Here is a 26,826-nt window from a genome sequence, read left to right as displayed (position 1 = left end):
TGAATCATTGCCATTAGCTGGGAAGGTGGTGGACTGGATGTTATGTATAAGCAGTTCTCTCTGCTGGCTGAGCTAATGAGCTGTATTGTTAGCTGGAGAAGCAGAGGCCTGTGTTTTGCAGTGAAATGTGAATCCCCATGCGCATCTATGTAGCTGGGTGATCAATCCAGAGTCCATATACACAATGTGTTGCCATCTCTTACAGTAGATGTGGGATGGACGTATTTTAAAACTACAGCAGTAACTGTACTTAAACCCAGGCCAGATTCTGCCTGGCCCTTATGTGGGTACAGTGGGCAGAAGGCATGTGAGAAACCCATCACCTGCTTGTTTGGTAACAAGAATTTCAGTTCCTGCACTGACAGTAGCCCAGGAACTGCTCCCTCCTACTGCCCTGGGGCTTGCACTGTGCCCCAAAGAGGGCAGGGAGGATGGAGGTCCATGACTCCATCCATCTGTGCCCTGTCCAGCAGAACTGGCTACCTATGCAGGAGGAGCAAGCTGTATCCCATAAAGGGATGTGACATCTGGCACACAGGATCTCTCTGTCCTGGAACTCCTGGACCATTCTGCTTCCCTGTGGAAGAATGTCTTCCACTGAGATGGTATAGCGGTGCACTGCCCATTATTATGAGCTATGTCTCCAGTTGAGCCTAGAGATAGGAATCAGTTTGGCTTGCTTTCCTGAATAGATCTGAACGTCACCACGGAATAATAGTAAATGGCTAGTAGCATTGATACAAAATGTGAAATCTAGCAGGATGCAGCAGTTCTGAAGTCATTTCCTCCATGTCACCATCACTACAAAACACATGACTTGTGGTGTATGAGCCATATATACCATAGGCCAGATTTCACCACCCGCACTCAGTGCTGGCTTCGCATTTTACTACTTTAGTTTTCAGTCAGTAAAATCCCTGTCAAACATGTTTGGAATAGTTCTACTGTGGAGACGAACTTCCTTGTTGTCCAGAAATATAGAGAAACAGATTTCTGCCCCAGTCCTCCAGTCTGACTGAGCGGTGTCAACTTTACATTCCTGCCCCTAATCCTGGGGCTACCTCAGTGTCCGACACAAGTTCAAGCACCCTCTGTGCTGCTCTAATTTATGTCAGGTAATTATGGCCCTTAAAGGCACTTACACCTGCTATAGATTGCTGGAATGCAACAGCACTCTGGACATGCCCCTGTCCTTGTCAGCTTCCTGGTCTGCTCCCTGCACTGGGTATGTGATAACCAGGAATTTTCACCATATTTATTTGTTGGTATCTCTATTTTAGGTGCTTAGATAGACTCCACTGGTGTCACCTGCCCCCCTCTTAGTGTATCTTTATAGTCCCTTGGTGGCTCCAGCGTGGAAGGCATGGAGTGTAGCTGGGGCTAGAAGTAGCAAAGAGCTTGGGGCCAGACAGCAGTGTAGCGGCACGTAGGGTTGCCCAGAATCTCCAGGAATGAAAGATTAATCTTTAATTAAAGGTTATGTCATGTGATGAAACCTCCAGGAATACATCCAACAAAAATTGGCAACCCGAGAGGCAAGGCATCTCCACATGGAGTCCCTAATGTACTCAGGTCTGAGGGGTAGAACCCCTGGCCTCTTCTGTGAGAAGCATTGCCCTTAAATGGGAAAATTGGAAGGAACCTGTGAGCTGATGTCCATGGAGTTTCTGTTCTTTTATACAGGTTTTTCCTGCATAGAAGAGCACTGGGGCCTTAAAATGGAGGCGGCCAGCAAAAATGTGAGAAGCCCAGGGTTTGGTAAAGTTTTGAGTTAGCATGTCTAAGAACATAAGCAACTGAGGGGAGCTGCAGTTACATCAAGATATTTTTTGCAGAGGATAATCCACACTCTCTGCAGTACAGGAGGGAAATGATATGAACCAAGACCTCTGCAGCTGTAAATTCTCCCGTAGGAACAGCTAGGAAATGTTAATGGGCAAATGGTATCCTTGAAACGGAACAAAACTGGAGATTAAACTAGGCTTCAGAGCCGGGCACTGCGATGTTCAGAATAAGATTCAGTGGGTAACAAATAGTGGATGAACACCTCCCCTGATGATCATGTGGAGGCCCCATGATTACTTTTTCTCTCATCTTATATTTTTAAAGCAGAGGGCTAAACCTCTCCTTTACTCAGCAACCCTAGGATACTCCCAACCTTATTTTTTTAGGGATTCTTCCTTGCTGTCATAAAAATAAAGGATATAATATAAATATAAATAAATATTTTGGGGGAAGACGTCTCCAAGTGGGCTCTTTCCCTGTTCTTTGTTTAACACGCTTGGTAGTGGCAGCATACAGTTCAAGGAAAAGGCAGTTTGTACCTTGGGGAAGTTTTTAACCTAAGCTGGTAAGAATAAGCTTAGGGGGTCTTTCATGCAGGTCCCCACATCTGTACCCTAGAGTTCAGAGTGGGGAAGGAACCTTGACACTTGCCATAAAGGACACAACACATGCTCCTAGCCCAGAGTTTGGAGACATTATATAAACAAATACTATGCAAATATAGAGACTTAATATATAGCCTAGTATTGTGCCCTGTTGTTCTATGTCTTTGTTCTTCTTTCTTTACCAACCTGGGCACAATGTATAGAGTGTTTTATATAGGAGAGATTTTCCCTCTCACTATGGCCACTCTTTGCTCCATAAAAGCCCCTTGGCCAGCAATAGGAGAATTCCCCTCATGCAGTTATGGGAAACACAGGGTCCCTTGCCTGTCCCAGTATGTTGGGGTGCCCCATGATACAGCAATTCTGAGCAGCTCTGACTGTCTGACTTAGAGCACTTCAGACACCTAAATAATGCTGGGGTCTCACCAGCCCAGAATTCTAATGAAGTAAATGCGGCTCAAAGCCTTAAAGTGAGGAAGTTTACACTGCCAATGCCTGGGCATTTCCTAAGCTGTAGCTAATAAGAGGACTTCCATTTGTGGGTTTGTGAGTCAGGCACCTTTCACAACCACTTCAATTCATATAGATAGTTTGTTAGAGAAACAACACACCTTTTTTCATATAGAGCCATGACAGCTAGAACTCAGGCATGCTAGGGAAAGGTTAGCCATTTAAATGGGCAATTTAAACAAGACCCAGGGCTAACTTGCTCTCCCCGTCACTAGCTTATGAACTCACACCTGAGAATACAGAGTCACTCATGGGCGGGCAGACCAAGACCAGGTTCTAAATGGGAGGGTAGGGATAGGCCCAAAATCCTTTTCTAACACACTTGGAGTTGAAAATGATCTTCTTAAATCCTGAAAAAAGGCTGTGCCCTAGATATTTGCTGGCTTTTACAGTAACCAGACAAAAACCAGACCCCATGTAAACAGGTGCAACCCCCAAAGACATTTTCCAGTGTCTGTAAATGGTCAGGAAAATGGGTGAAAGTAGTAAAGGAGTGTAACTTGCACTGATTTGACATTCAGGGAGCATGATTCTCCACTGCCCTGCACCACATGGAGTCACTGACATCTGTGCAAAGTCAAGGAGGGGTGTTTGACAACCACTTTGCACAGGTGGAAGGGACCCCACAATGGAGTGGAGAATCAGGCCTCTTGATACTGGGATTTAATCCTGGAGCCCATATAGGCTGATCAGACAGCAAGTGTGAAAAATGGGGACCGGGGTGGGGGATAATAGGAAACTATACAAGAAAAAGCCCCAAATATTAGGACTGTCCCTATAAAATCGGGACATCTGGTCACCCTAAGCTTGTAGCTACCATGCAGTCTCTTTTCTCTTTTAGGGATGCTTTTTATAACTTTTAATCTTAAATTAAAGATGCTTTTAATCTTAAATTAATGTACAAAGTATTCACAAGCATAGCACATTTTTGAGAAGAAAGGTGGCACCTAGAATTTGTGAACGCTGCTTCGTAGGGTGTCTGTTTACAAACCACTAAAGCAACCAGAAATACCTTTGTGGTTAAAACTTGACCTGACGTTTAATAGGCTCATCAACAAATTACTTAAATTGGATACTCAGTGATTATCAACAAGACATGGCAGGATGTGCTTTATTGGCTATTAATACTTGACTAGATTTGCTGTTAATGACTGAGTGCCATAAATGCACCTGGAAGCACATTTATTGGTCAGTTATGCACACCCTTGAGTGTTTTACTATGAGAAAATGGTTTCCTTTGTTTAAAATGTTTGTTTTCAATGAAATGAAGAAAGCATTCTGAATTATTTGGACTCCCCTTGTTTGAAAACAGCTCATGGCAGGAGGGTGACAAACAATGACAGTAACAAACATTAAAGTACCTAACAAACTGCTCTGGTGTTCCAAGAATAGGCAGTAAACCTCAAATTCTCTATTTACTTATCACATGACCGGAAAGGGTTTAATATTGTAAACAGAAAGAGCAAAGAAGAGATGACACCAAAATCAGCCCTGTAATAATTAGGTGCAATTCCCATTGACTTCAAAGGGCGCCAGGCCAACATTCATGCAGGATTGAATTTCATTAAACATTTTGGTCTCTGGCTCACCTATTTACAATATTTAGGGTATGTTTGCGCTTGGAGCTAAGGGTGCAATTCCCAGCTCAAGGAGACATACTCACACTAGCTCTCATCAAGCTACCATGCTAAAAATAGTAGTGTAGCCATGGTAACTCGGGCAGGGGTTGGGCTAGCACCCCCAAGTGCATACCCATGGGGGCCTGGTGGGTTTGTACTTGGGGTGGCAAGCCCCTCTCGCTACTTACCACTACTCATGTTTCTTTTCTTTTCTGTAAGAACGTTTGTAGCTGGGGTTTTTTGGCAACCTGAAGACCTTAAACCTGAGAATAAAGCTCTTGTGAAAAGGTCTTTCTGGCGAGAAGTTTTTGATCTGATTGGACCAGCTGGGCCCTCTCCACCAGGTTCCAGGCCCCCATCCCACTTGTAGAGCCACTCTGATTCTCTCGCTGATGCTGCACTAAATCAGGAATAACTCTACTGAAGCCAGCAGAGTAGAGTCACACTGGCATAAGTTGGAGGAGGTCTGAAAAGTGAAGAAAAATGAAGCAATTGAGAGGGTGATAGCAGCCCCTAGGACACCAATATTTTGCCATTCTTTAAACAAGTTAGAATTTTCTGCTATCAGTTTGTTATGGTGCTTCTCCAAAAGGAGAAATATTTTGGCCCAAATAGTTAATCATATGCTACGTCTTCAACCAAACAGACCCTGAGTTAATTTAAGGGACATAAATGATAATTGACTGTATGACTGGAAAATGTATTTATTACTAACCAATCCTACTTAAAGATGGCACTTGAAATTAATTTGAATGTGAATTACTGGCTGCGTTTGGCTCTGGTCTAGTTGTGAAATAAGTTTCTATGTAGCATTTTTTCAAACTAAAAGTATTATTGTCAGTTAGATAGAACATTAAAAATGAAAACTGGAGTCCTTGTCATTATCTACTCCTCTTGGCCTTAATTCCCAGGTGCTCCGGGAGCTGGGAATACATCATGAACACAGTTCCAGTTAATCATGTTCGCTATTCCTGAATATTCCAAGATTTCTTGTTTTCTCCGAATTGTTCCTCTGTGTGATAGAAATTGGTTATTGCTAGTTATCAGAGCGTGTGGGGTGGTGTTTGTATATTGTTGTTTTTAAAGTTTATTTCCCAACAAATAAGGTGGATGATGTCTTTAAAACATTTTAAAAAAAAGCTGTAGTGATGTGAGGGGGCGGGGGAGAGAATTAATGACCCTCTTATGTTATCAGCTCTCAAACCAGCCATTAATCTTGAAGATTAATCTTCAAGAAATGAAATGTCCAGGTTCTCTGTTGTTATTGCTTAATTATACTCACTGTTTAGTGGTTAAGGGCCTGATTCTGATCTCATTTGTACAGGTTCCATTGGTGTAAATGGAGTAAGGCCTGATTCACACAGGTGTTAATGAAGTCAGAATCAGGCCCTAGAAGTTCAGAGCCATGTACATGTTTCTTTCTCAGTTTCTGTAACAGGGATATTGTCATTAATAGACCCACAGTTTGACCAACTGTAACTTTTTTCTTCTGTTTAATTGCAAATGATTATAAATTGCATCAATTGTTGTGGCACCTTTCATAAACTTCAAGTTCACATAGTATTAATCTCGATGAATTAGAGACTGCCAAATACACCAGTTTAAGGTAATTTATATATATATATAATATATATATATATAATATTTCATGTGCCCTGGCTGTTGGTTAAAACTAAATGCAGTTCAAAAGGTAACTGTAACTAAATTATTTAAATAAACCAGATTGCCAGTTTGCCCTTGAGAGAGTATTTATCACCCAGAAAATCCAATAATTAATTACCAATCAGAATGAATCAACTACTGTTTAAGTCAATTCCCAGGGTCAATTTCCACATTAGTATATTGATGAATATGAATTCTTGGACCTGTTCATTACTGTTAATATGAAACAAAGTGACTTTTAAAATATTTTTTTAAACTGCCGTCAAAACAAATATGTTAATACACTGTATTGTACTATAATAGTTATTATTTATTAAATACTCAGTTAATACTTAGCTCTTATTCACTAACCTAATTTGTATATTTTAGGAACACCTCAGTGATGGCTATGTACATAAACTAAAACTCTGGGTAAAACCTCATTCTTGTTCTAAAAGGAACCCCAGTTTTAAGAGTAGATCCTGACATCACACAAGGTTGACAGTATCCAACAACGGATATTACCAAAAGATCAGTCTAATGTCTTATATATATGAGACCTACCAAACCATGGCCATTCAACACTATTTCCTGTCTCCTCCAAGTCAGACATAACTGGGTCTGGATTCTTAGCTATTCTGGGGCTAGTACCAGACAGATAGAAACCCAGTGGATCTGGCCAGTGGAGGAGCGTAGTATATTACCAAATTCTTCCCTGCCCTATTCCTACTTATGTGTAATTTGTTCACAAATGTAATAGCCACTTCTTTCAAGCTGTTTCCTGCCATTATGAATGCTGTATAAGTTCTCTTCTTGCTTGCTAATTTCCCATCTTCTTTCCTGCTTTAATAGGGGTTCTTGTATTGACTTTCTTCGTGAACCGATTACATGTGAACACCGTTACCAGCAAGGATCAGTTTATTATAGCATATGGGGGTCTTAGAGGTGCCATCTGTTTCTCTCTGGTTTTCTTGCTCCCTGACTTCCCGAGAAAGAAGCTCTTCATTGCAGCCACAACTATAGTTATTCTCTTCACTGTGTTTGTACAGGTAAGAATACTATCAATATGATAGAATGCCTACATCAGTCCAATTATTGCACAGTACATGACAGTGTTTTTGTTTCAGATACATGGCTGATACTGACACTTTAGATTTAGTGTGGACTCTAATTGGACAAAAGAATTGAACATAAAGCTATCAGACCTTTCCTTGTATCAGGCATACGGAGGTTAGAATTCTTACTGAATGAGGTAGGAGTTGGGAGAATGTGTCTTATATTTGTGGTTGACAACAGTTGCTGAGTACCACTGTTAGGCCTTGTCTACGTGAGTCTTTTCCATGTTGACAAATTCCATCTTTGCACGGTGTAGCTCTACCAGGGGTAATAATGATGAAAAGGTTAGTAGGAAAAAGCTAATGTAGATATGCCTTTAAAGCGAGGCCCTTAGGTATTTTACCAAGGAGCAGAATGAGCACCAAAGTAAAATACACTCTAGGATTTGATACCCGACTAAGGAGAAAAACAGGTGTTATGTTGGGTATTGTCACAGAGTTGCCATCTCAGAGCACCCCCTCCTGGCATGCAATGACCCTGCAGGAGCTTTTACCTCAGTTTCCTCTTCTCAGGGCTCCTCAAGAATACTTCTCAAACATACTCTGGACTATGAGATGGGTTAATTTATTAATATCAAATCACAAAATAAACATCAGTGCCATAACTCAAAAGGTTCTGGCTTCATTGTCTTTGGTGATCTGAGGCTCTTTGTCAGTCTCAGTTTTGCTTTAGGCTGGAGGGCTCTCATGCTTACCCCCTGGAGTCCCCCACTAGAGGGCCTGCCCTGGCTGGGCTCCCTCAGAACCCACTTGCCTGGAGGGGCCCAGCCAAGCCCTCCACACTGCCCGCCCCCCTTAACTGGCCAAGACTGGCCAGGCTTCTGCAAAAGTCCCAGGCGGCTCAGCTCCAGGGAGACAGGTGGAGCCCCACAGGTGATGAGAAGCAGAGACTTCCCGGAGCCGGAGGAGCACTAGGGTCTGGCCAGGAAGCAGAGAGAAGCCGGTGGGTGGGGCCAGGGGGTGGCGAAGAGCCCTTGGCCAGTCAGTGGGGAGGACGAGAGGAGCAAGTGGTGGGCGGGGGAGGAGAGCCAATGGGCTCCCAGGGTTTTAGGGCGCAGTGCAAACAGAGCAGGCCGGGGCCCCTTCTGAGCATGGGCCCAGTTCCATGGCGCCACTGGACAGGGGCCACAGGGGCACTTCCCAGCGCTCCCTCTTGCTCCAGCGGCTCCTCCCATTCCCCAGGCCATCCAGCTAGTGGCCTGTCTCCCTATTCTCATGGAGCACCTGCAGAGCTTTCTGCTCTCTGCATTCATTCTCTCAGGCAGCGAAAGCCCCACCTCTGCTCTGTCTGCCCTGACTCACCCAGACTCCTCTGCTCTAGGGCCCAGGTGCCCTCTCTTAAGCCATCTGAGCATCAGCTGACCGTCACAGGTGCACTAGCCTCTTCCCTCTTAAAAGGTCAGTGCTGTCCTGTGACAGGCATATTTGGATTTGTAGTAAGATGGAACTTTAGTTAAACCCTCCTCCAGACAAGGTCAATTCTCACTACACCAGGGGAGAGAACAAAGGAAGGGAAGCATTCTAAATCCACTTAACACTAAGGGCAAGATTTTTAAAAGTAACTAATGATTTTGAACATCTCAGTTTTTGGCATGAGACAACTTAAAGGGGCCTGATTTTGAGTGGGTGGTACTGATTTTGAGAGGCTCAGTACCTTCTGAAAATCAGGTCTCTTTATGATACACACAACAACTGGGGCAATCAAAATCACTAGTCACTGGAAAATCTTGGCTTTAGTATATATGTCAGAGATAGCTTCACATACATACAAAAAGGGAGGTGTTAGCACTTTATGATGTTTCACTGAAAGAAGGCCCTGCCTTTGTGATAACTTTAAATTGCCATATTGTCTTGCATTGAAAAAGGATTGGGGTGTGTAGCTAGTTAGATAACTAAGAAAAATCAGACACAAACAAAATAATGGTTCATTATAGTCCAGTTCATGGAAAGACTGGATTTTTAAGGGGTTTATTATTCCTCAAGAATAATATGACAAATAAGATGATACCACACACGTTAGCCAAATGCTCTTGTCTTACAGCCCAAGGTGGCTCGAATATATTATCTTACTAGTAAGATAAAAAGATCGAAACTTTGCCAACAAAGCTGAGTTTGGAAGCATTCTGACTTTATCTAGATGTTTTGTAATGATAAGAAATGGAATTATGAAAAAGGATCCAGTGAGCTAACAGCACAATTGTTAATCTCTGTATCTCACAAATGATGTAATTTTTCATAGATGCTTCTGATTAAGGTTCAAAATTTGTTTCCATGTTTACTTAAAGTGAGGTAAATTAGAGAATCTGCCACTAGTTGCCATGCACTGAAGTTAGTCCTGCTTCTGTTCCTCCGAATCTGTGGATATCTGCTTTATAGCTGTGGATATCTGAATTTGCGGACCATGTTTGTAGATTGTGGATGGATGCAGATCCAAATTTTATATCTAGAGCTCTGCAAATCTGTGGATATCCGCGTACCTTGTTTGCGGATTGTGGATCGGATGCAGATACAAATTTTGTATCCAGACAGGGCTCTACCTATTTAAATCAATGGAGGTTTTGTTATAGACTGGAATAGAATGGGGATCGGGTCCCTAGAATTTTAAGAGTAATTAAATGGCCCTTCTGTTAAACAGGGGTGCTGGAACAATTTGTATGGTATATATTGGTAAAGTCTGTATATAGTGAAAACCATTTCAAGCCAGGGAGTGTGGCAGCACTCCCCACACCCCAAGTTCCAGCACGTATGCTGTTAAATGATATAATTTTACATTGGGATTCTAATGGCAATCTTTTTTAAAATGTTAGTTTCAAAATACTTCTATCTATATGAAATTTCTTGCTTATATAATTCTGTTTCAATATATGTTGGTCTCTCTTTTTTACAATGTCCCACTTTTATTTTAAAATGATGACTAATTCCCCTTTCTTATATGTAAATGAAGGTGAAAGATTTCCCATCATTTTAGTGTATGCTAATACTGAAGGTCATTAAGACCTACTTTGATTGTGGGGTCCGTTTATAACTTGTGTGCTTCCCTTTAAGGAAAAATGAACATCTCTTGGCATTCAAGTGCCATCTAGTGGTTAAAATATTGCTAGACACTTTTAGTTTGCTAACGATTTTGGCCCTGATTCTCTGCTGTCCTGCACCCTGTGTTGTCATCATGCTGCAGCAGCAGTGACTCCATGGTTGCATCAAGGTTCCTGATTAAAGCCCAGATTTTATACCTCCCTAAAATGCACTTGCACAGTTAGTTCATCTTGAAAACTGGTATGTCAGGTCAGGGCCCAAGCTGAGTGTGTGGTACAAATTTGGGATTATCTGGTCAGGGAATTCCCAAAACTGTCCTGTTTTTAAAAGTACAGGGTTAGGTTTAGGGCCTTTATTTCCGCGTAACTGCTTGTGGGAAGCACATGGTGCTGATATTCTTGTTTCCTGGAATGAACATAGACTTATCTTCTCACTTTCCCCTGTTCCACTGGTAGAGTTGGATGAGCAAAGCAGCACAGTAGATCCCAGGGCAGTTCTGCTGCATGTATCTATATGGGGCAAGATTCAAAAGGTCAGTGAAAGGGGTGGCACCATTTAACACAGCTCCATGGGGGTTTCTTGCACCTGTGTGCACAAGCTCCATACAGATTCACCAATCCAATGGCTGCCCTCCTCCCCGCACCCACGTCCCATCCTGTAGAAGGTGTGAAGCAGCTGTTGAGGCTTCTGAAGCCACATTTAGAGATGCACAGTGGCTTCACTGCTGATCCACACCCAGTGGGAGAGAATTTCTTCCACATGTACCCCAGCACAGTGCTCATGCTCAGGCTGCATACGAGGTAAAGATTCACACTGGTATGTTTTACAATTAACCCCACACAGCAAAGCTTCTGTGCCTCCTCATATTTGACACGATCAATTGGGCAAAACCAGTAATGATCTTGATATACCAATGTGACTAGGCCTGGAGTTGAGTCAGACAGGCAGCCAGATCTCTATTGTGGAACATAATTTTCAATCCTATCTGGCAGACTGAATGGAGTGAGTGGAGGCCGGGGGTGGGAAAAGGGGAATTGGGTTTAGGTTGACAAGTTTTAAGATGCAAATGTGGGTGAGAAATTGAAAAGATCTGGTCACTTGGCAGGACTGCTCCTGCAGAGGGACTGAGTCCCTGACAAAGGTTGCTCTAAGGCAGCGGTTCCATTCCGCAGAAGCTTCGTAAAATAATTCTCAGGATAGTGGAAGGGCTTTTGTGTAACCTCAGAGCTCAAATGGTGATGTCATCTCCATGAAAAGGGTGGGACTCCCCTGTGGGTATGTGTCAATAGAATGACCCTTTGACCTTGAGTCATTCAGCAGAAACTTAGTATTCATGAAGACTAGCTTGATTCAGATTCTTGGTACCTGTGGCATCATGTAGCAGAGACAGCCAAAAGAATCAGAAACATTTAAACTGGCTTAGAGAAACAACAACCTGGACATGCCCCAGCATAGAAAAAAATATAAAAACAATAGATCAGATATTAAAGAAAACCTTTTAAAAACCACCGAGTGTAAATTGATCCCATACCCTATGAAGTCAATGGGAGTGTTACCAGTTACATCAGTGGATGCAGAACTGGGCCTGGAATGATTACTTCAGTGTCCCAGCATTTTTCATAATGCATTTCACCTATGATGGAAGGGGGAAGAAAGAAATGATTTATTAAAAAATAACATTCACGGTGCTGTTGTTTTTAAAGCTTTTTCTTTATTGATGTACGTCAGCAGCTTGTATTAATAATGGTGCAAATCCTGACCTCAGGGAGAGCTTTTGTGTGACTAAAGACTGAGTAAAAATGGCAGGGCATAGTGTAGTTGGTCTTGATGCTGGTGCAGAGGGGTAAAAGGATGTGCAAGGAATCTTGAGGGAACACAAACTGCTTCTTTCTCTTGGAAAGCCCCAGCTGATTATCTGGCAATGCTTTTACTAGACCCAAAACATTATATGTAAGCAGTTAGGTGTGGCCATGCATGGTTATAGCGGTGCAGTATATAACCCAGTCATAATGTCTATTTTGGTCTGTCTGAACCTGTGGCAAGTGCATCCTCATCATTCCTAAATTTACACAGCAGGAGTGATCAGTAATTTTGTGAAGTTTTTTGGGCAATTGAAAGATGCTCGGTGCTCCCAGACTGGCCTGATGTATGCCATTTGCACCATAAAGTCCTCAAAAGAGCCTTTGGTTTGTCCTGAATGCCACAAAGGAGCTTCACTGTTTTTTCTCTCAATGTCATTTAAAAACTAAATGCCATGTTCTCCATTTATAGTTCACTCTCTCTGCCTATTCAGACCGTGACTTCCCTGGTGAAATTGCTAAGGAGGAACTGTTAAATTGTGAAGGTTTTTGTTTTGGTTTTTTTGTGTGATGTGGATACTTGTCCACTAGCAACTGGATTGACACCAGTAATACATTTCACACAGGTTATATACAGCCATCAATCTGTACGAAGGCCATGATCCAGCAAGTTTATCCATGTGGCTGCAGGAGTCTCCCTACCCTCAGCCCCCCCGCCAGAACTCTGTTGAAGTCAATGGGGCTCTGCACAAGCACAGGGGCCTGCTCGTATAAAACAACACTCAGGATCAGAGCCATAGAAATCTCTTTCTGTGTATGTGAGAAGTTGGGAGTCATGGTCACAGAACTCAGTACTGTCAGTTTAAAATGAAAACAAACCCAGCTGATTATCCAGCAAAAGACAAGAGGCCAAATTACATAGGCGCTGCTTAATCTGCAATCTGTGTTATTTCTAAATTTGTAAGATTTATATTATTTACACTGAATGTTGATGAATTCTGTATTGACATTAGTGGTTAAAATGACACATTAATTGTTCTTGCAATTAAAGCTGTCCTCCGTGCCAACTCTTGTGACATTCAAGAGAGCATCAGCGACTGTATCATTTCTGCTGCAGGCATAGCATAGGAAAGCCATTTTTTAAAGTGGCAAATTTAAGAGATATAATGGATTGTAATCACAGCAGAACATCAGAATTTCTCATTCATGAGGCCAGGGAAAGATTTTTTAAAAACTTTTTTCCCCCTCCCTCACCAGTTAGAGTCATAGATAAATCACAGATGCTGACAGTAAAGATTAATAACAGATGACACAGTAAATCAAAAAGTTAACGAACCCAGGACCCTCTTCACAACAGGCAAACACTTAGCTTGGCTCTGCAGGATGTGGAGTCCCTCCTGCAAAGTGCTCAGCACTGTCATCTGTTAACCTGTTTAAATTTTGACTAGACCTCTTTCTACAAGACATGCTAGTGCTCACATGGAAGTTTTAGGCTTTACAGCTGCATGAAATTTGTCATTGGAATACTTTATTCACCAAAACAGGAAGTTTCAGGGTGACCAAAACTGTTTAATGGATTTAGGTTGAATTTGGCAAATAGTTTTGGCTGAATGAAAAATGAAAAAATGCATTGTATTTTTTAAATCACAATGAAATGTTTTGACATTTTTGAAATATCATGCTTTGATTGTTCATTTGGAAATGACATTTTCTTTCTAAATTTAGCTAGATTTGTTTGAATTATTTGCAAAGGGTACAAAAAAACCCACCTGAAAATGTAACATAGTAGAATGAAAAAAAATATTTTTGGATCAAACAAAATATTTTGTTTATCCTGAAATGTGTTTAAAAAATTCTTTAGGTGAGAAAAAAATAAAAAAATCAGTTTCAATTAGACTCCAAATGTCCCCCCCCCCGATTTTTTCAGTTTGGCCACCAAACTGAAAAAATCAATTAATTGTGGCTTTTTAATAGACTTGAGGCAGAAATTACTGGGTGAGGTTCTGTGACCTGTATAATGCAAGAGGAAATGCAGGTCCCTTTGGCCTTAAAATCTATGAATATGTGACAGGACTGGAATCGTTAACATAGCTTGTCCGTTGGTAAATAAAGTTTTTGGGCTGCAAACAGGTACAGAGTTTTTCACAGGCAGTGGCTTCACATATTGAAAAGAGCAAAAAAGCTGAGGAGAGAGACTGGCCCAAAGAACTCTTCTCCCTGGAAACAAGTCAGGATTCAGTGCCTCGGGAACTGCGTTGCTATGCTAATTTTGTGTTGACGTGGGTGATGCTGTTCAACAGCAAATTTTCAGCACAGGATAAAAGATATATAACTAGAAAACGTGCTGGTCCTTTGAAAAGTTGCTGTGTTGTGAAGAAAGCCTGATTTGTGTGTGTGTCATTATGCTGCAGGGAATGACCATCCGTCCTCTCGTTGACTTATTAGATGTGAAGAGAAAAAGAGAAAGTGCGCCGACAGTGGGAGAACAGATTCACATCCGGGTAAGTGGCTCAGCAATTTATGCCTAGCCAAAGGGTGGGTGTGATTGCAGCATTTCAATTTGGTTTGCTAATAGGCCCTGATCCTGCCAAGCAAATTGGCTGTGAGGACCCTTCGGCCCTTGCAGAGTCTTATTTAGTTCAGCGGGGGTTTCTGAATGCAGATTCCTTTCAGGCTCAGGGTCATATGAAGGTAGTAAGCTCTGCTATTCTTTATTTGTATTGCAGTAGCACACAGGGACCTGATCAGGGTGCCATTGTGCTAGATGCTATACCTTCCCCAAAGAGTTTACAGTCTAACCTGACCTGGTCCTTTCCGCCTGTCTGGAAGGGATCAAGGAGGCAATGGGGGGAGGGGGCGCTTTCCTAGTTGGGGAATGACCCGGCATTGGTGCCCTGTGCACCAGGCACTAGCCCCAGCTCTGGACCTAGTGGTAAGAAGTTAGCATATAGGCTTAGTTGTAGCTCTGTTTTTTGTGTTTCTGTGGGGGTTCTGGCTGGCCACTAATAATCACCACATGCTAGAAGGACACCCTGCAAAAGAAAAGAGCTGACACCAAAGGAAAACACAGCCCCAAACGTGGTCAGAGCTCTGAGTTGCGGGGACTGGCTGGGACATGATAGCAAGTCGAGTGGTAATGTATATGGATATATTCGTATACATGGCAATTACATCTCTCAGCTTCGATCCCTCAGCAGCAGCCTGCTCCAAAGCCCGCTGAAGTCATTGAAAAGACTCTCATTTGATTCATGCCACAGAAGTAAGAGCAATTAATCCTATTCTTGGGATGAAGATACTCCTGACACAAAGAAGGGCTCCTGTGTAGTAATTTTCCATGTCCAGCATTTGTTGTAAGTCAGCTTTAGCCCACATAAGCACAAATATTCACCCCCACACACAAAAATATACATTGGAAATGCCCACTTTAAAGGCTTTGCAAACATAGGCTGGGCAGGGGCTGAGAAGTCCCTTCATCTGGTTTATGCAGAACAGCTACCACGCTGTTTGCTGCCCTGCTTGTGTGCACAGGTTCTGCACAAATAGCCCGCAAAGAGTTGTCACGTGAGCCCCAGAGCAAGGCCGGGCCCCGAGGAAGTGGTAAATCTAATTGGATGTTAATTTGTAGCTTCAAATTGCAAGGGATTATCACACTCGAAAAACCAAATGTACATCGTTTCCCTAACACAGCAGTACAGAGTTCTAAACTAATTTAATTTGGTGGACTTGGCTCACTTCCTATTTGAGGTTAAGTATCAGCCATTTCTATGAGCCTTTATGTAATTGGAAAACTTTATTTAGTGTGTTTCAGCACTGGTAGATCTGAGTTGGTGTAATATTAACAGTTTCTAAAATGTGAGAGGTGAAAACACTACAATTATAAAGATAACCTCCCTGAGGTCACTTTTAAACAGCTACATGAACAAGAGAGGAAACAGGCACAGAGAGGCTAAGAGACTTGCTCATAGTCAAGCAGCAGATCAGTGGCAGAGTCCTCAGTAGATCCCATAAGTTTACACTCCCTGGACAGTTCCTTTATCTACTGCATCTAGGACAAAATGGGATACATCCTCAGCTGTGACAAATTTCAGCTCAGAGCAGCTGTAGGGAATGGGGAGGAGACTATGGTGGCTTTACACTTGGCCCAATCTCAGGGCTGGTCTAAGTTCCCATGTGGTTGTTATGCCAGCTGGGGATTGCTCGAATGAAGTGTGCTTTGGACAAGCTCCCTACTACCTCTGATATGCCCTCACACTAAGGGGCCAGGTAGGGGTGATGTAGAACTGGCTACACCAGCTACTCGGACAGAGGATTCCAGCATGCCAAGGAACTGCTCAGCTGCCCATTTAGCATAGTTTAGAGTACCTTTGTACCACTGCAACAGCCAGAGAGTCTGCAGTGTGGGCCAGAATCTAGCGCACTGTGTCCTACATATCACAACAAATAGGATGTTTAAACATCATTTGGAATCTAGTCCATTTAAAAACCTGAGTCGGTAGCAATTCCAGGTAGTACCCTTGTTTCTGAGTGTCACTGCCAATACTGATGGTATTACAAACACAAATGAAACAAATAGGGGAATTGGTATACAAGGAAAACAGCTCGTGAAAGTACACAAAATGCTGCCAAACTTGCCCATGAAACAAACTGGAGAGGCTTTGTTCATTCTCTGGTCATTCTCTGGTGGGATATTTTACTAGGCAGTGTCCTTGAAGCATTTTGTCAAAGGTAAAGTATTAGTTATGAATAGAATTTTTTTATGGCAAAGCATTTTTACCTGAGTACTAATTCCTAAGGAATATTTCTTTTCTCTTTTTGACAATAACAACAACAACAAATAAAATGAAAACACAGGTGTTTGCTCTGAAAGCACTTGTAGGAAACAGGCTTGGCATTTTCCCAATTAGTATGTATTACAGAGCTTTGTCTAAGGTTAATGGAACAGTTCAATAGGCTGAAGAGGCTTTTCCTATAGCAAACAGGAACCACTTCCTTCTTTTGTTAGAGCATGAATGGTAAATCATCTCTAAAGATGTGTTTATTGGGTAATGTGAGCTGAAAATAGCTATGTGCTAATTAAGTAGACACGGTAACGATACAGGTAGCTAGAAAGCAGGCATTCAGGAACCCAGAGGAAGCTTTCTTCCTTTAATTTATTTCTTTAGAGGGGATAATTGTAATGCTCTGCCTGGGATCCCTTTTTACCATTTTGACTGAAAGACACAATTTAGGATTTTTAAAACGAAATATTTGCAGTGTTAGTGTTATAACAAGCGGGCCTAATTCTGCAGTCCTTAGACAGCCTGAACTTTTGCATGCAAGAATGGAAATGGATACCCATAAATATGAGTAGATGTGCCGATCTGCTGCCTTGGTGGATCAGTGACCGCTCTGTGACAGTGGCTCCGAGTGAACTTCACTCCATCAGCAATGGTGATGCACAGTCACAAATGGAGAGCTTCCTATTCCTGCCTTGCTGGCTTGGCCTGGCTGCCCCGGCATCTTCCCATTGTTCACCTTTTTCACTAAAAGCTTCCCCTGCAAGCTGTCCACCCTTCATGTTGCAGCATGCTCTCCCCCACCTCCACTTTTCCTTCCCCACCAATCCCTATTTCTTGCTGTTTCCTAGCTGCCAGCTCTCCCTAGTTCTAACTCCCCACAGGCCAGCACCCTTTGAGAAAGAACTGCCACTCCCTCTTGACAGCCTGCCCACTCCTCCCCTCCCAACACCTTTCTAGCCAATGTACAGAATGTCTTGTAGCCACCCTACACCTGGGGATCAGTTGCCTGTCAGCACCATACTGCTGGTGCTGTACAAATAATAATAATTAATACCTTCCTGTTAATGATTCTGGCTTCTGATCCTTGCTGATCTGAAGGCAGAAAGTGTAAAGACGGGCCAGAGATGTAGTATCTGTTGACATCCCCTAAGATATAATGGGTATATGATTCACCCAATTCACTTACTTATCCAAAAATCCTGGAGGGAGGTGTTATACCAATAAAATAAAAACCAGCAGGATCTTATTAAAGGGGAAAAGGCAAAATACCACATTTATTGTGAATACAGAAAGAATCATAGTAAGCAGTTAGTTATAGCTATAACATTCCATTCAATTTCATATTTATTCACATATTCATTCACACACACACACACACAGGTTCTGCAAGGTTGTTATCATAGTTACCAGCCTTAGAGTTGCTCATGCCAAGCCACTGGCCAAGTGGCCTGGACATGAGAAGGGAGCAGGGCCTTGTCAGATGCTCATCTGATGCTCCTGGAAGTTGGTTTGCAGAATCAGACCCGAAGTTCTCACTTTCTAGAGTCCATTTTTATAGGAATTTCTTCCTATGCCAGTCTATGGGAATTGCTTCATCATGCTGTTGCTGAATCAATCAGCAGATAGCACACTCCTGACGGCTCCGTGCTGCCAGATGTTATCTTGTTCTTTGGTTCTCCCATTCTTGAGGCTGTTGGGTGGATTCCAGTCTGCCCCCAAAGGTCCTCTGGTTATTTCCACTTGACGCCTTCTTCAGCCGTTGGACACTGGATTCTTAGGCTGGCACCTCCCTGATCATTCAGTTATTATCCACACCAAGCATCCATCCACATACATCCTCTATCTCTATTTTAATCACAATTGTTAACAAAGCGAGATGAATACAACAAAAGGGTGGGAAGTCTTTGGGGGCTGTTTCTGTTGTTACAGAGTATTGCTTTGAGTCTCTCTCTGTGTGAGTAGTTGTTACAGAGAATTGCTTTGAGAACAGACTCTGTCTTAGAATGTACTAACACAATTAGCAGCTTGCAAGTATCACACATAGAGGGAGAGAAACAGTACCGAAAACCAAGAGACCTCTTAATTAGTAATACCCTGGAATTTAAACTATGGGGAATCAAACTCATTTGTGATTTTAATACAGAACTTCTTTAATATGATCCAACAGAGGTGGGGTTGGGTATTTGTTACTCAAACTAAACTCAGCCTGGGAGACCAAGTATTGTCTCGTTAGCATTGACTACCACTAGCTAAAGGGAAAAATGAAGCCCTATAAATGTAATAGGAGAGAAATGAAAAGGAAAACTTCTCTGGCATCAAATGTCATGGACTCCCACTCCCAAACCACCTTTTAAAGGTCCTGGTTTGATGGGCAAAAAAAGTGTGCCTCTCAGGTGTGTTAGCTCAGTTGAGTTAGTTTAATGTGACAGGGTTTGTCTAGAATTACCAGGGGATTGAAGTACGGTGCTTGATCCACTGACTGTGAATATAGCAGGTCTAGTGAAAACCTGCTAAATTGACCGCCGATCGTTCTCTCATGACTCCAGTACTCCACCTGACCGAGAAGATATGAGGTAAGTCGACGGAGGGTTTCTCCCGTCTACCCACTGTGGTGTAGACACCGCAGCAAGTCTACCTAAGGTACGTCAACTCCAGCTATGTCAGTGGCCCATCAGGGTAATCTAATTGCGGACTGCAAGACATTTTGCTGACATTGACCGCCCACAGGCATGGCCCCCCACCACTCCCAGTGGCTGTGATTCACCATTCCTGGTCAATGGGAGCTGCGGGAAGCGGCGGGCTGCGGGGACGTGCTGTCTGCCGCTTCCCACAGCTCTCATTGGCTGGGAACAAAGAACCTGTCTGCGGATGGTCAACGTGAGCAAAACATCTTGTGGCCTCCAATCAGATTACCCTGATGGGCCTCATGCGCCCTGTGGGTCGCAGATTGCCCACCATTGAACTACGTTATTCACGTAGCTGGAATTGTGTAACTTAGGTCGACTTAGCTCTGTAGTGTAGACCTGCGCTGAGAAGCCCCTGCGCTGAGAAGCCCCAGTAAGGTGCAGTCTGACACATCTGAAGCCATGTTAGGTTGCTGTGTTGTAGCCTCAGGGGAAGTCAAAGATTGGAGGAGGCTGGTTTAGCGAGCACTGTCACATGATTAACATCTACTTGCTGAAAGCTTAGCATATCCCTGTGTGCAAAAGGAGATTTCTCTAATTAGAGCTGGTTGAAGCTGCACAGGAACAATTGTATGATGGGGGTAATGAACAGTGGCATAGCAGAGTCTGCTGCCTGTTGTACTGGTGACAACAGCGGGGGAGGCAATTTGGGACATTCAGGAGACTTTTTAAGGCTGAAAATTTCCCTGTTCAGAATATTTAATATAGAAATAAGCCGCTTGTGTTTAAGACGCAATGTAGTCATTGATTTTATTTTGCAGCATGGGGGTATTTATTATTCCAGGAGAAGCTCCAGCCCTGTGTAGTCAGCACCTATGCACCAAATATGTCTTTCTCCTGAAACACGTTGCTCTCCAAACATTCAGTATGAACTTCCAGTGTTTTTCAAGTTGCACTATGCAGGGCATGCAAGGCATTGGCCAACCTGCATGTATCATAAAAAACATGTAACATAAAAATCATGTCCCTCAGTGATTATTCTCTGCTTGCGCACACTTGAAAGAAAGAAGCCAAATCACTCATATTCTAGAACCAAGGAATAAGCATGGATGATTGAATGGGGAATTATGCAGACAGCTCCTGTTCTTGTTTACTGTTTACTGCACCTAGCTGAAAATGTCCTCCATTTTGTCTGCTGGCTTTTGATATTATCCAACAGAGTTCGTTATATATGCAATAATAAACCAGTGTATAGCAAAATCCTCTCTTCTGTTTAGTTCTTGGATCATTTGCTGGCTGGCATAGAAGATATATCTGGACACTGGGGACAGTATTACTGGAAAGACAAGTAAGGATTTGCCAAAAATACAACTATGTACATGTTTGAAAAAAAAGAGTCTGGTTTCTGTTTCTGTACGGTTCCACTGGGGATAGCTGAGCTTCATTCATCCATGTGTCATAAAGCAGATGACAGCCACAAACAAAGAGGGACAGCTTTTCTTTTCTTTCTTTAAGCTCAAAAGGTGGGACCAAATCAGAACAGACTGTTCCTCGTCCCATCCTCCCCCAATTTGGATGTCATACATGGTGGTACTTCACTGACAGAGGGCTCTTTTCTTCTCTTCCCAAAACCTTTCCCCTCAGTCAAAACAAAAACATGGAGATGTTGTAAATGAAGGGCCCAGGTGTCATGTCAACACCCTACATAACACTTGTTGCTTCAAGGATTGGTCTGTTGGCACATTCCTGTGTTGTGCTGATTAGAACCCTGATCCTGCAAACACACACATACTTAACTCGCCACATTTGAGTAACCCCATTGACGTTGAAGGGGTTATGCACATGCGTAACATTAAGCACATCTGTAACAGTTTTCAGGGCGGGAGCTATAGCCCTTCCTTTCCAGGGAACCAGCCCTTCCCGATAGGGTGCACTGGGTTGATATAGCAGGGACTCTGCCAAAGGGCTTTCACCACTTGGGCTCTTTCATACACTGGTGAGACAAAGTTGGGACAAGCGACAAAAAATCATATTTCTCATTTACTTTGGTTTTAAATGGTCCAAATAACAAAGAGGGACTAGCGTGCACCAAAGTAAAGACTAAAATGCTATCCTGAACCAGGGTTTACCTCACTAGAAATAGCTAAATCTTAGACTATTGATGTCCTTCCAGTGTGCTCAGTATCTCTTGGTTTGGCTATTTGTATTATTTTTGTTTCTTCTTTATTTTAATTTTATATATATGGGTGTTTCATGACCACTTTTTTTGCTGTATTACTGGGAATGTGGGGACACAGACTGTAGCTCATTTTTGATCCTGTTAAGAATTTTAGTTTTGGTTTTAATGGACCATGCATTTCCTTTAAAAATAAAAACTAAAGGCAAAGACAGAAAACATGGGATGCCCTATCCAGACTTGGAGATCCAGTATTTGACATACTCAAGTGCAATATGAAAGAATTAACCATAGCAGAGTCACTACTATGCTATTTTAGTACCGCTAGTCATGTGATAAAATGTAAAGATATGTGTTTTTATGAGGAGGTACAAATACAGCGGTATTATTAGTAGGGCTGTCAAGCGATTAAAAATTAATCTCGATTAATCACGCGATTAAAAAAAATCAATTGCGATTAATTGCATGGTTAACTGTGCTGTTAAACAATAATAGAATACAATGTATTTAAATATTTTTGGATGTTTTTGATATTTTCAAATATATTGATTTCAATTACAACCCAGAATACAAAGTGTACCATGCTCAGTTTATATTTATTTTTCATTACAAATATTTGCACTGTAAAAAACAAAAGAAATAGTATTTTTCAATTAACCTAATACAAATACTGTGGTGCAATTCTTTATCATGAAAGTTGAACTCACAAATGTAGAATTATGTATAAAAAAACTGCATTCAAAAATTAAAAAATGAAAAACGTTAGCCCCTACAAGTCCACTCAGTCCTACTTCAGCCAATTGCTCAGACAAACAAGTTTGGTTACAATTTGCAGGAGATAATGCTGGCTACGTCTTGTTTACAATGTCACCTGAAAGTGAGAACAGGTGTTCGCATGGCACTATTGTAGCCAGCGTCCCAAGGTATTTAAGTGCCAGAAGCCCTAAAGATTCATATGTCCCTTCATGCTTCAACCACCATTCCAGAGGAAGCTGCGTCCATGCTGATGATGGGTTCTGCTCGATAACAATCCAAAGCAGTGAAGACGAAAGCATGTTCATTTTCATCATCTGAATCAGATGCCACCAGCAGAAGGTTGATTTTCTTTTTCGGTGGTTTGAGTTCTGTAGTTTCCGCATCGGAGTGTTGCTCTTTTAAGACATATGAAAGCAATCTCCACACCTCGTCCCTCTCAGATTTTGGAAGGCACTTCAGATTCCTAAACCTTGGGTCAAGTGCTGTAACAATCCTTAGAAATCTCATATTGGTACCTTCTTTTTGTTTTGTCAAATCTGCTGTGAAAGCGTTCTTAAAACGAACATGTGCTGGGTCATCATCCGAGACTGCTATAAGATGAAATATATGGCAGAATGCAGGTAAAACAGAACTGGAGACATACAATTCTCCCCTGAAGGAGTTGAGTCACAAATTTAATCAACACATTATTTTATTAACAAGCATCATCCGCGTGGAAGCATGTCCTCTGGAATGGTGGCTGAAGCATGAAGGGGAATACAAATGTTTAGTATATCTGGCATGTAAATACCTTGCAACACTGGCTACGAAAGTGCCATGCGAACACCTGTTCTCACTTTCAGGTGACATTGTAAATAAGAAGCAGGCAGCAGTATCTCCCGTAAATGTAAACAAACTTGTTTGTCTTAACAATTGGCTGAACAAGAAATAGGACTGAGTGGACTTGTAGGCTCTAAAGTTTTACATTGTTTTGGTTTTGAGTGCAGCTATGTAACAAAAAAAATCTACATTTGTAAATTTGACTTTCACGATAAAGAGATTTTGCACTACAGTACTTAAATGAGGTGAATTGAAAAATACTATTTCTTTTGTTTATCATTTTTACAGTGCAAATATTTGCAATCAAAAATAATAATATAAAGTGAGCACTGTATACTTTGTATTCTGTTTTGTAATAGAAATCAATATGTTTGAAAATACAGAAGAACATCCAAAAATATTGAATAATTTTCAATTGGTATTCTGTTGTTTAATAGTGCGATTAATCGCAATTAATTTTTTTGAGTTAATTGCGTGAGTTAGCTGCCGTTAATCGACAGCCCTAATTATTACCATTATTGTTTGTTATTTGTTATTAGTTATCTTTTATCACTTCATATTAGGAATCTGTACAGTTGCATTTGTTGAACCTACAGCTGTTCTTTACATTTAAGGTTTAATTATATTTACTCCTCCTTCCTTTTGCTTGTCCAACTCTCCTCTTTCCTGCCAGTGCTCCTGCTGTAAGTCATCCTTGTGTTTAGATCAGTGAAGGGTTATGAATCTGAAAATGTAGCTTTTCCTTGTTTTTCTTGTAAATAATGTAAGATCAATGCTGGTTGGAACAGTGATTGAAGACTGTTGTGTTACTTTGAGGTATTGAAAAATCATGGACCATCCACTGAGATTTTCATAACAAAAATGCCAAATTTTCATTAAACATGAGGTAAATTGTATATACGTGTGCATTTTGTTTTTGTAAACAAAAAGACCTTTAAAGTGCACTGGTAATAATTTACCATGTTTTACTATTTGCTCTACAAACATGCACACCTAATTTCATGGTAAGGATTCTTGTATGTGTAATCTGACAGATCCTTCTTTTGTTAAGAATGACTGTTTTTGGAATGACCACTAGAGGGTGTTGAAAACGCTGTCTGCTAAGCAACTCAGGACTGGCTCTTTCTGAACGTACAGTACCTAGTACCTGAACCTTAATACCTAGGCTAAATTGCTGGCTAGAGAGAGACATATGATGCCAAACAATGGCCAAACTTGAGTATCTGTACAGGTATGTGAAGTGAACTAGATCTCCTTCAAGTACTGAGCTGGGAGCTGCTTCGAGAGGGGATTCTGGAAGCTGCTGGACTGATCCCAGTCACTTCTGTTTGATCGAATGTAATAAGCAACGGTAATGGAGTTCGGAATCATTTTGGCCCTTCGGAGGCATTTTATTGCATTACAAATTGCATTCTGAGAAGCTCTAACTTGCTTCATGTGCCACATTATAGAATTAATATAGAGCACAACCCTGTGCTCTTTGCACACCCACAAAGCAAGGTGGGCCGGACGGGGCTCTTGACCCACTAGTTGCTGGAAAGCAGATGTCTAAAGGAACAACAGCCAATCTGCCAGAACCAGTTCTGTATCCTGGGGAGGAAAGAATGAGACAGTGCAATTTTGTTCAAACAAAGTTTCAGCACAGCAGTGTTTCATTTTTGTTTTCTTCAAGTCATGAGCATCACAGTATCAGTACAGCAGTGTTTGTTTGTTTTTTGTTCCTGAACAGACTGGAATATTTCAACGGCAAGTATCTTCAGAAGTTCTTACTCCGAGAGTATGACCAGCCAAAATCAAGTATTGTGCTGCTCTACGAAAAGCTAGAGAGGAAACATGCCATTGAGCTAGTAGAAGCAGGGCAGTTAATTCATGAGCCGTCCCATACATCTTTGCTGTAAGTGTTTTCCTAGCCTGGTGTAATGACACAAATAGTACTTCAGAAAGGCTGATGGGAGGTTGATTCCCTGCTTGGGAGTCCTGACTGCAGGTGGGCTGTGTCCCTGCTTGTAACACAGACATTAGCATGTTTGTGGCATTAGGTAAAATATAAATGACTAAATATTTTTTTAAATTGTAAAATTTGGTTGATATTTTCTTGTTTAACCATTTGAACCAGATTCAGTCAATCCATGTTTGATTTATCCATACTGTGAGATAGGGTCCTTGAAAGATTAAAGTGCTAGCCAATCCCCTGGCACGTAATGGTTGTATAATAACTTTATATCAGAACCCTTTAAAATCCTAATGGAAATTGTGGTATGATTTGGAGTAGCTGGGTCACCAGATCTGATTAGTTGTCTGCTTGGGGTGTTAACGCAGATAGTTAATCTCGCTTACAGGTGTGGAGGAGGCATAACCTGGAGGCAGGGAATGGGACATGGGCAAGGGACCCTCACACATATCAAATCTTAAAGCAGCATTTTCTGCAGGTCAACCTTTTGCAGCTGCAGCAGCTGCAGAGTGACTAAGCAGCGCAGCTTGTGGGCAGATGATAAGGGGGCCAGGTTGATCATGTTTCCTTGCAGATGCCTCTGCGTCCATTGGACGAGGACTAACCTTCCCTTCCGAGCGGATACTCAGGATCTGTGGGGTTGGGAGTCTGCACCCGCACATAGCCCACCCTGCCTGGAGGGAACAGTTACTTGGAAACCTGGCAGAGTTCCCTGCTCCCTTCGCCCCTCCTTGCTGGCTGCTCTGTGAGAAGAGATGGTGTAGCCCAGACAGATATAAAGAAAATGCTTTTGGTGAACAATCCCATTGCAGTGCCAGAGGAGCTAAGCTCTCAGTCTCTACTCCTGGCAGGGGTAGGTGTGTAACTCCCAGTGAGTTGTGCTGAGGTTGGACCTGAACAATCAACACTTACATGCATTTGGTGGCAAACTTTAAAATCATTGAAAAATTATGGAGAAAATAATGGCAAGTTTGGGCAATTATGTCAGAAATTAAAGTAACATGACTCTGATCCCATCTCCCCCTGACATTTCTGCTCTTTCATGGTTCTTGCTGTTCACCAATCCAATCTCCTTGTATTAGCCTATCTACTCAACAAACAAGCTGTTAATTGTAACTTCAGCTTCATTAAGTGCCTTTGCAATTTATCTCATGCACTACGCACTGATGAAGAACCCAGGTGTTTTCTTTGCAGTGACAGCCACAGGTCTGCCACAATGATCAAAGAATCGGACTCTCTGAATCCAGATGTGCTGGAGAATATACAGAAAATATTGGCAAGGAACCTATACAAAATAAGGAGAACAGTAAGGTTTTTCCACTCAAGCTACAGTACAGTAGTTACATGAATTGTAAAATATTATTAGTATGATTTTCAGCAGCATGCACAGATATTGGGATTATTTAGATGTGCTACTAAAGGTCTCCCTCTATGGAGAGCGAATAGTTGACTAAGCAAAGTGAAGACTAACACCCAGCTTGTTCCTCTGTTTGTCTGTCTGTAATGTGGTAACTTTAGCTCTGTCCATCCTCCCCATACAATTTAAAAATGTTGACACCCTGAAAGAGAGAGAGAGAGAATGGTGGGGGGAAGAGGGATTGCATGTGCATGCAGA

The 26,826-nt window shown here is 42.0% G+C and overlaps 1 protein-coding gene across 1 annotated transcript in view; it reads left to right on the top strand.

The window, feature by feature from the left end:
• LOC144269760 (sodium/hydrogen exchanger 2-like) overlaps window positions 1–26,826 on the top strand; it is a 51,936-nt gene that overhangs the window by 17,519 nt on the left and 7,591 nt on the right. Inside the window, exons 5-9 of the mRNA XM_077825559.1 lie at window positions 7,013–7,209; window positions 14,519–14,608; window positions 20,787–20,857; window positions 24,990–25,154; window positions 26,412–26,517. Coding sequence (XP_077681685.1) covers window positions 7,013–7,209; window positions 14,519–14,608; window positions 20,787–20,857; window positions 24,990–25,154; window positions 26,412–26,517 — 629 coding nt within the window. The remainder of the gene's footprint in view (window positions 1–7,012; window positions 7,210–14,518; window positions 14,609–20,786; window positions 20,858–24,989; window positions 25,155–26,411; window positions 26,518–26,826) is intronic.

This window comes from Eretmochelys imbricata, chromosome 9, assembly GCF_965152235.1.
Source record: "Eretmochelys imbricata isolate rEreImb1 chromosome 9, rEreImb1.hap1, whole genome shotgun sequence".
In the NCBI taxonomy this organism is placed as follows: domain Eukaryota; kingdom Metazoa; phylum Chordata; order Testudines; family Cheloniidae; genus Eretmochelys; species Eretmochelys imbricata.
Note: the sequence above shows the minus strand (reverse complement) of the source record. Positions and strands in the feature narration are given on the sequence as shown.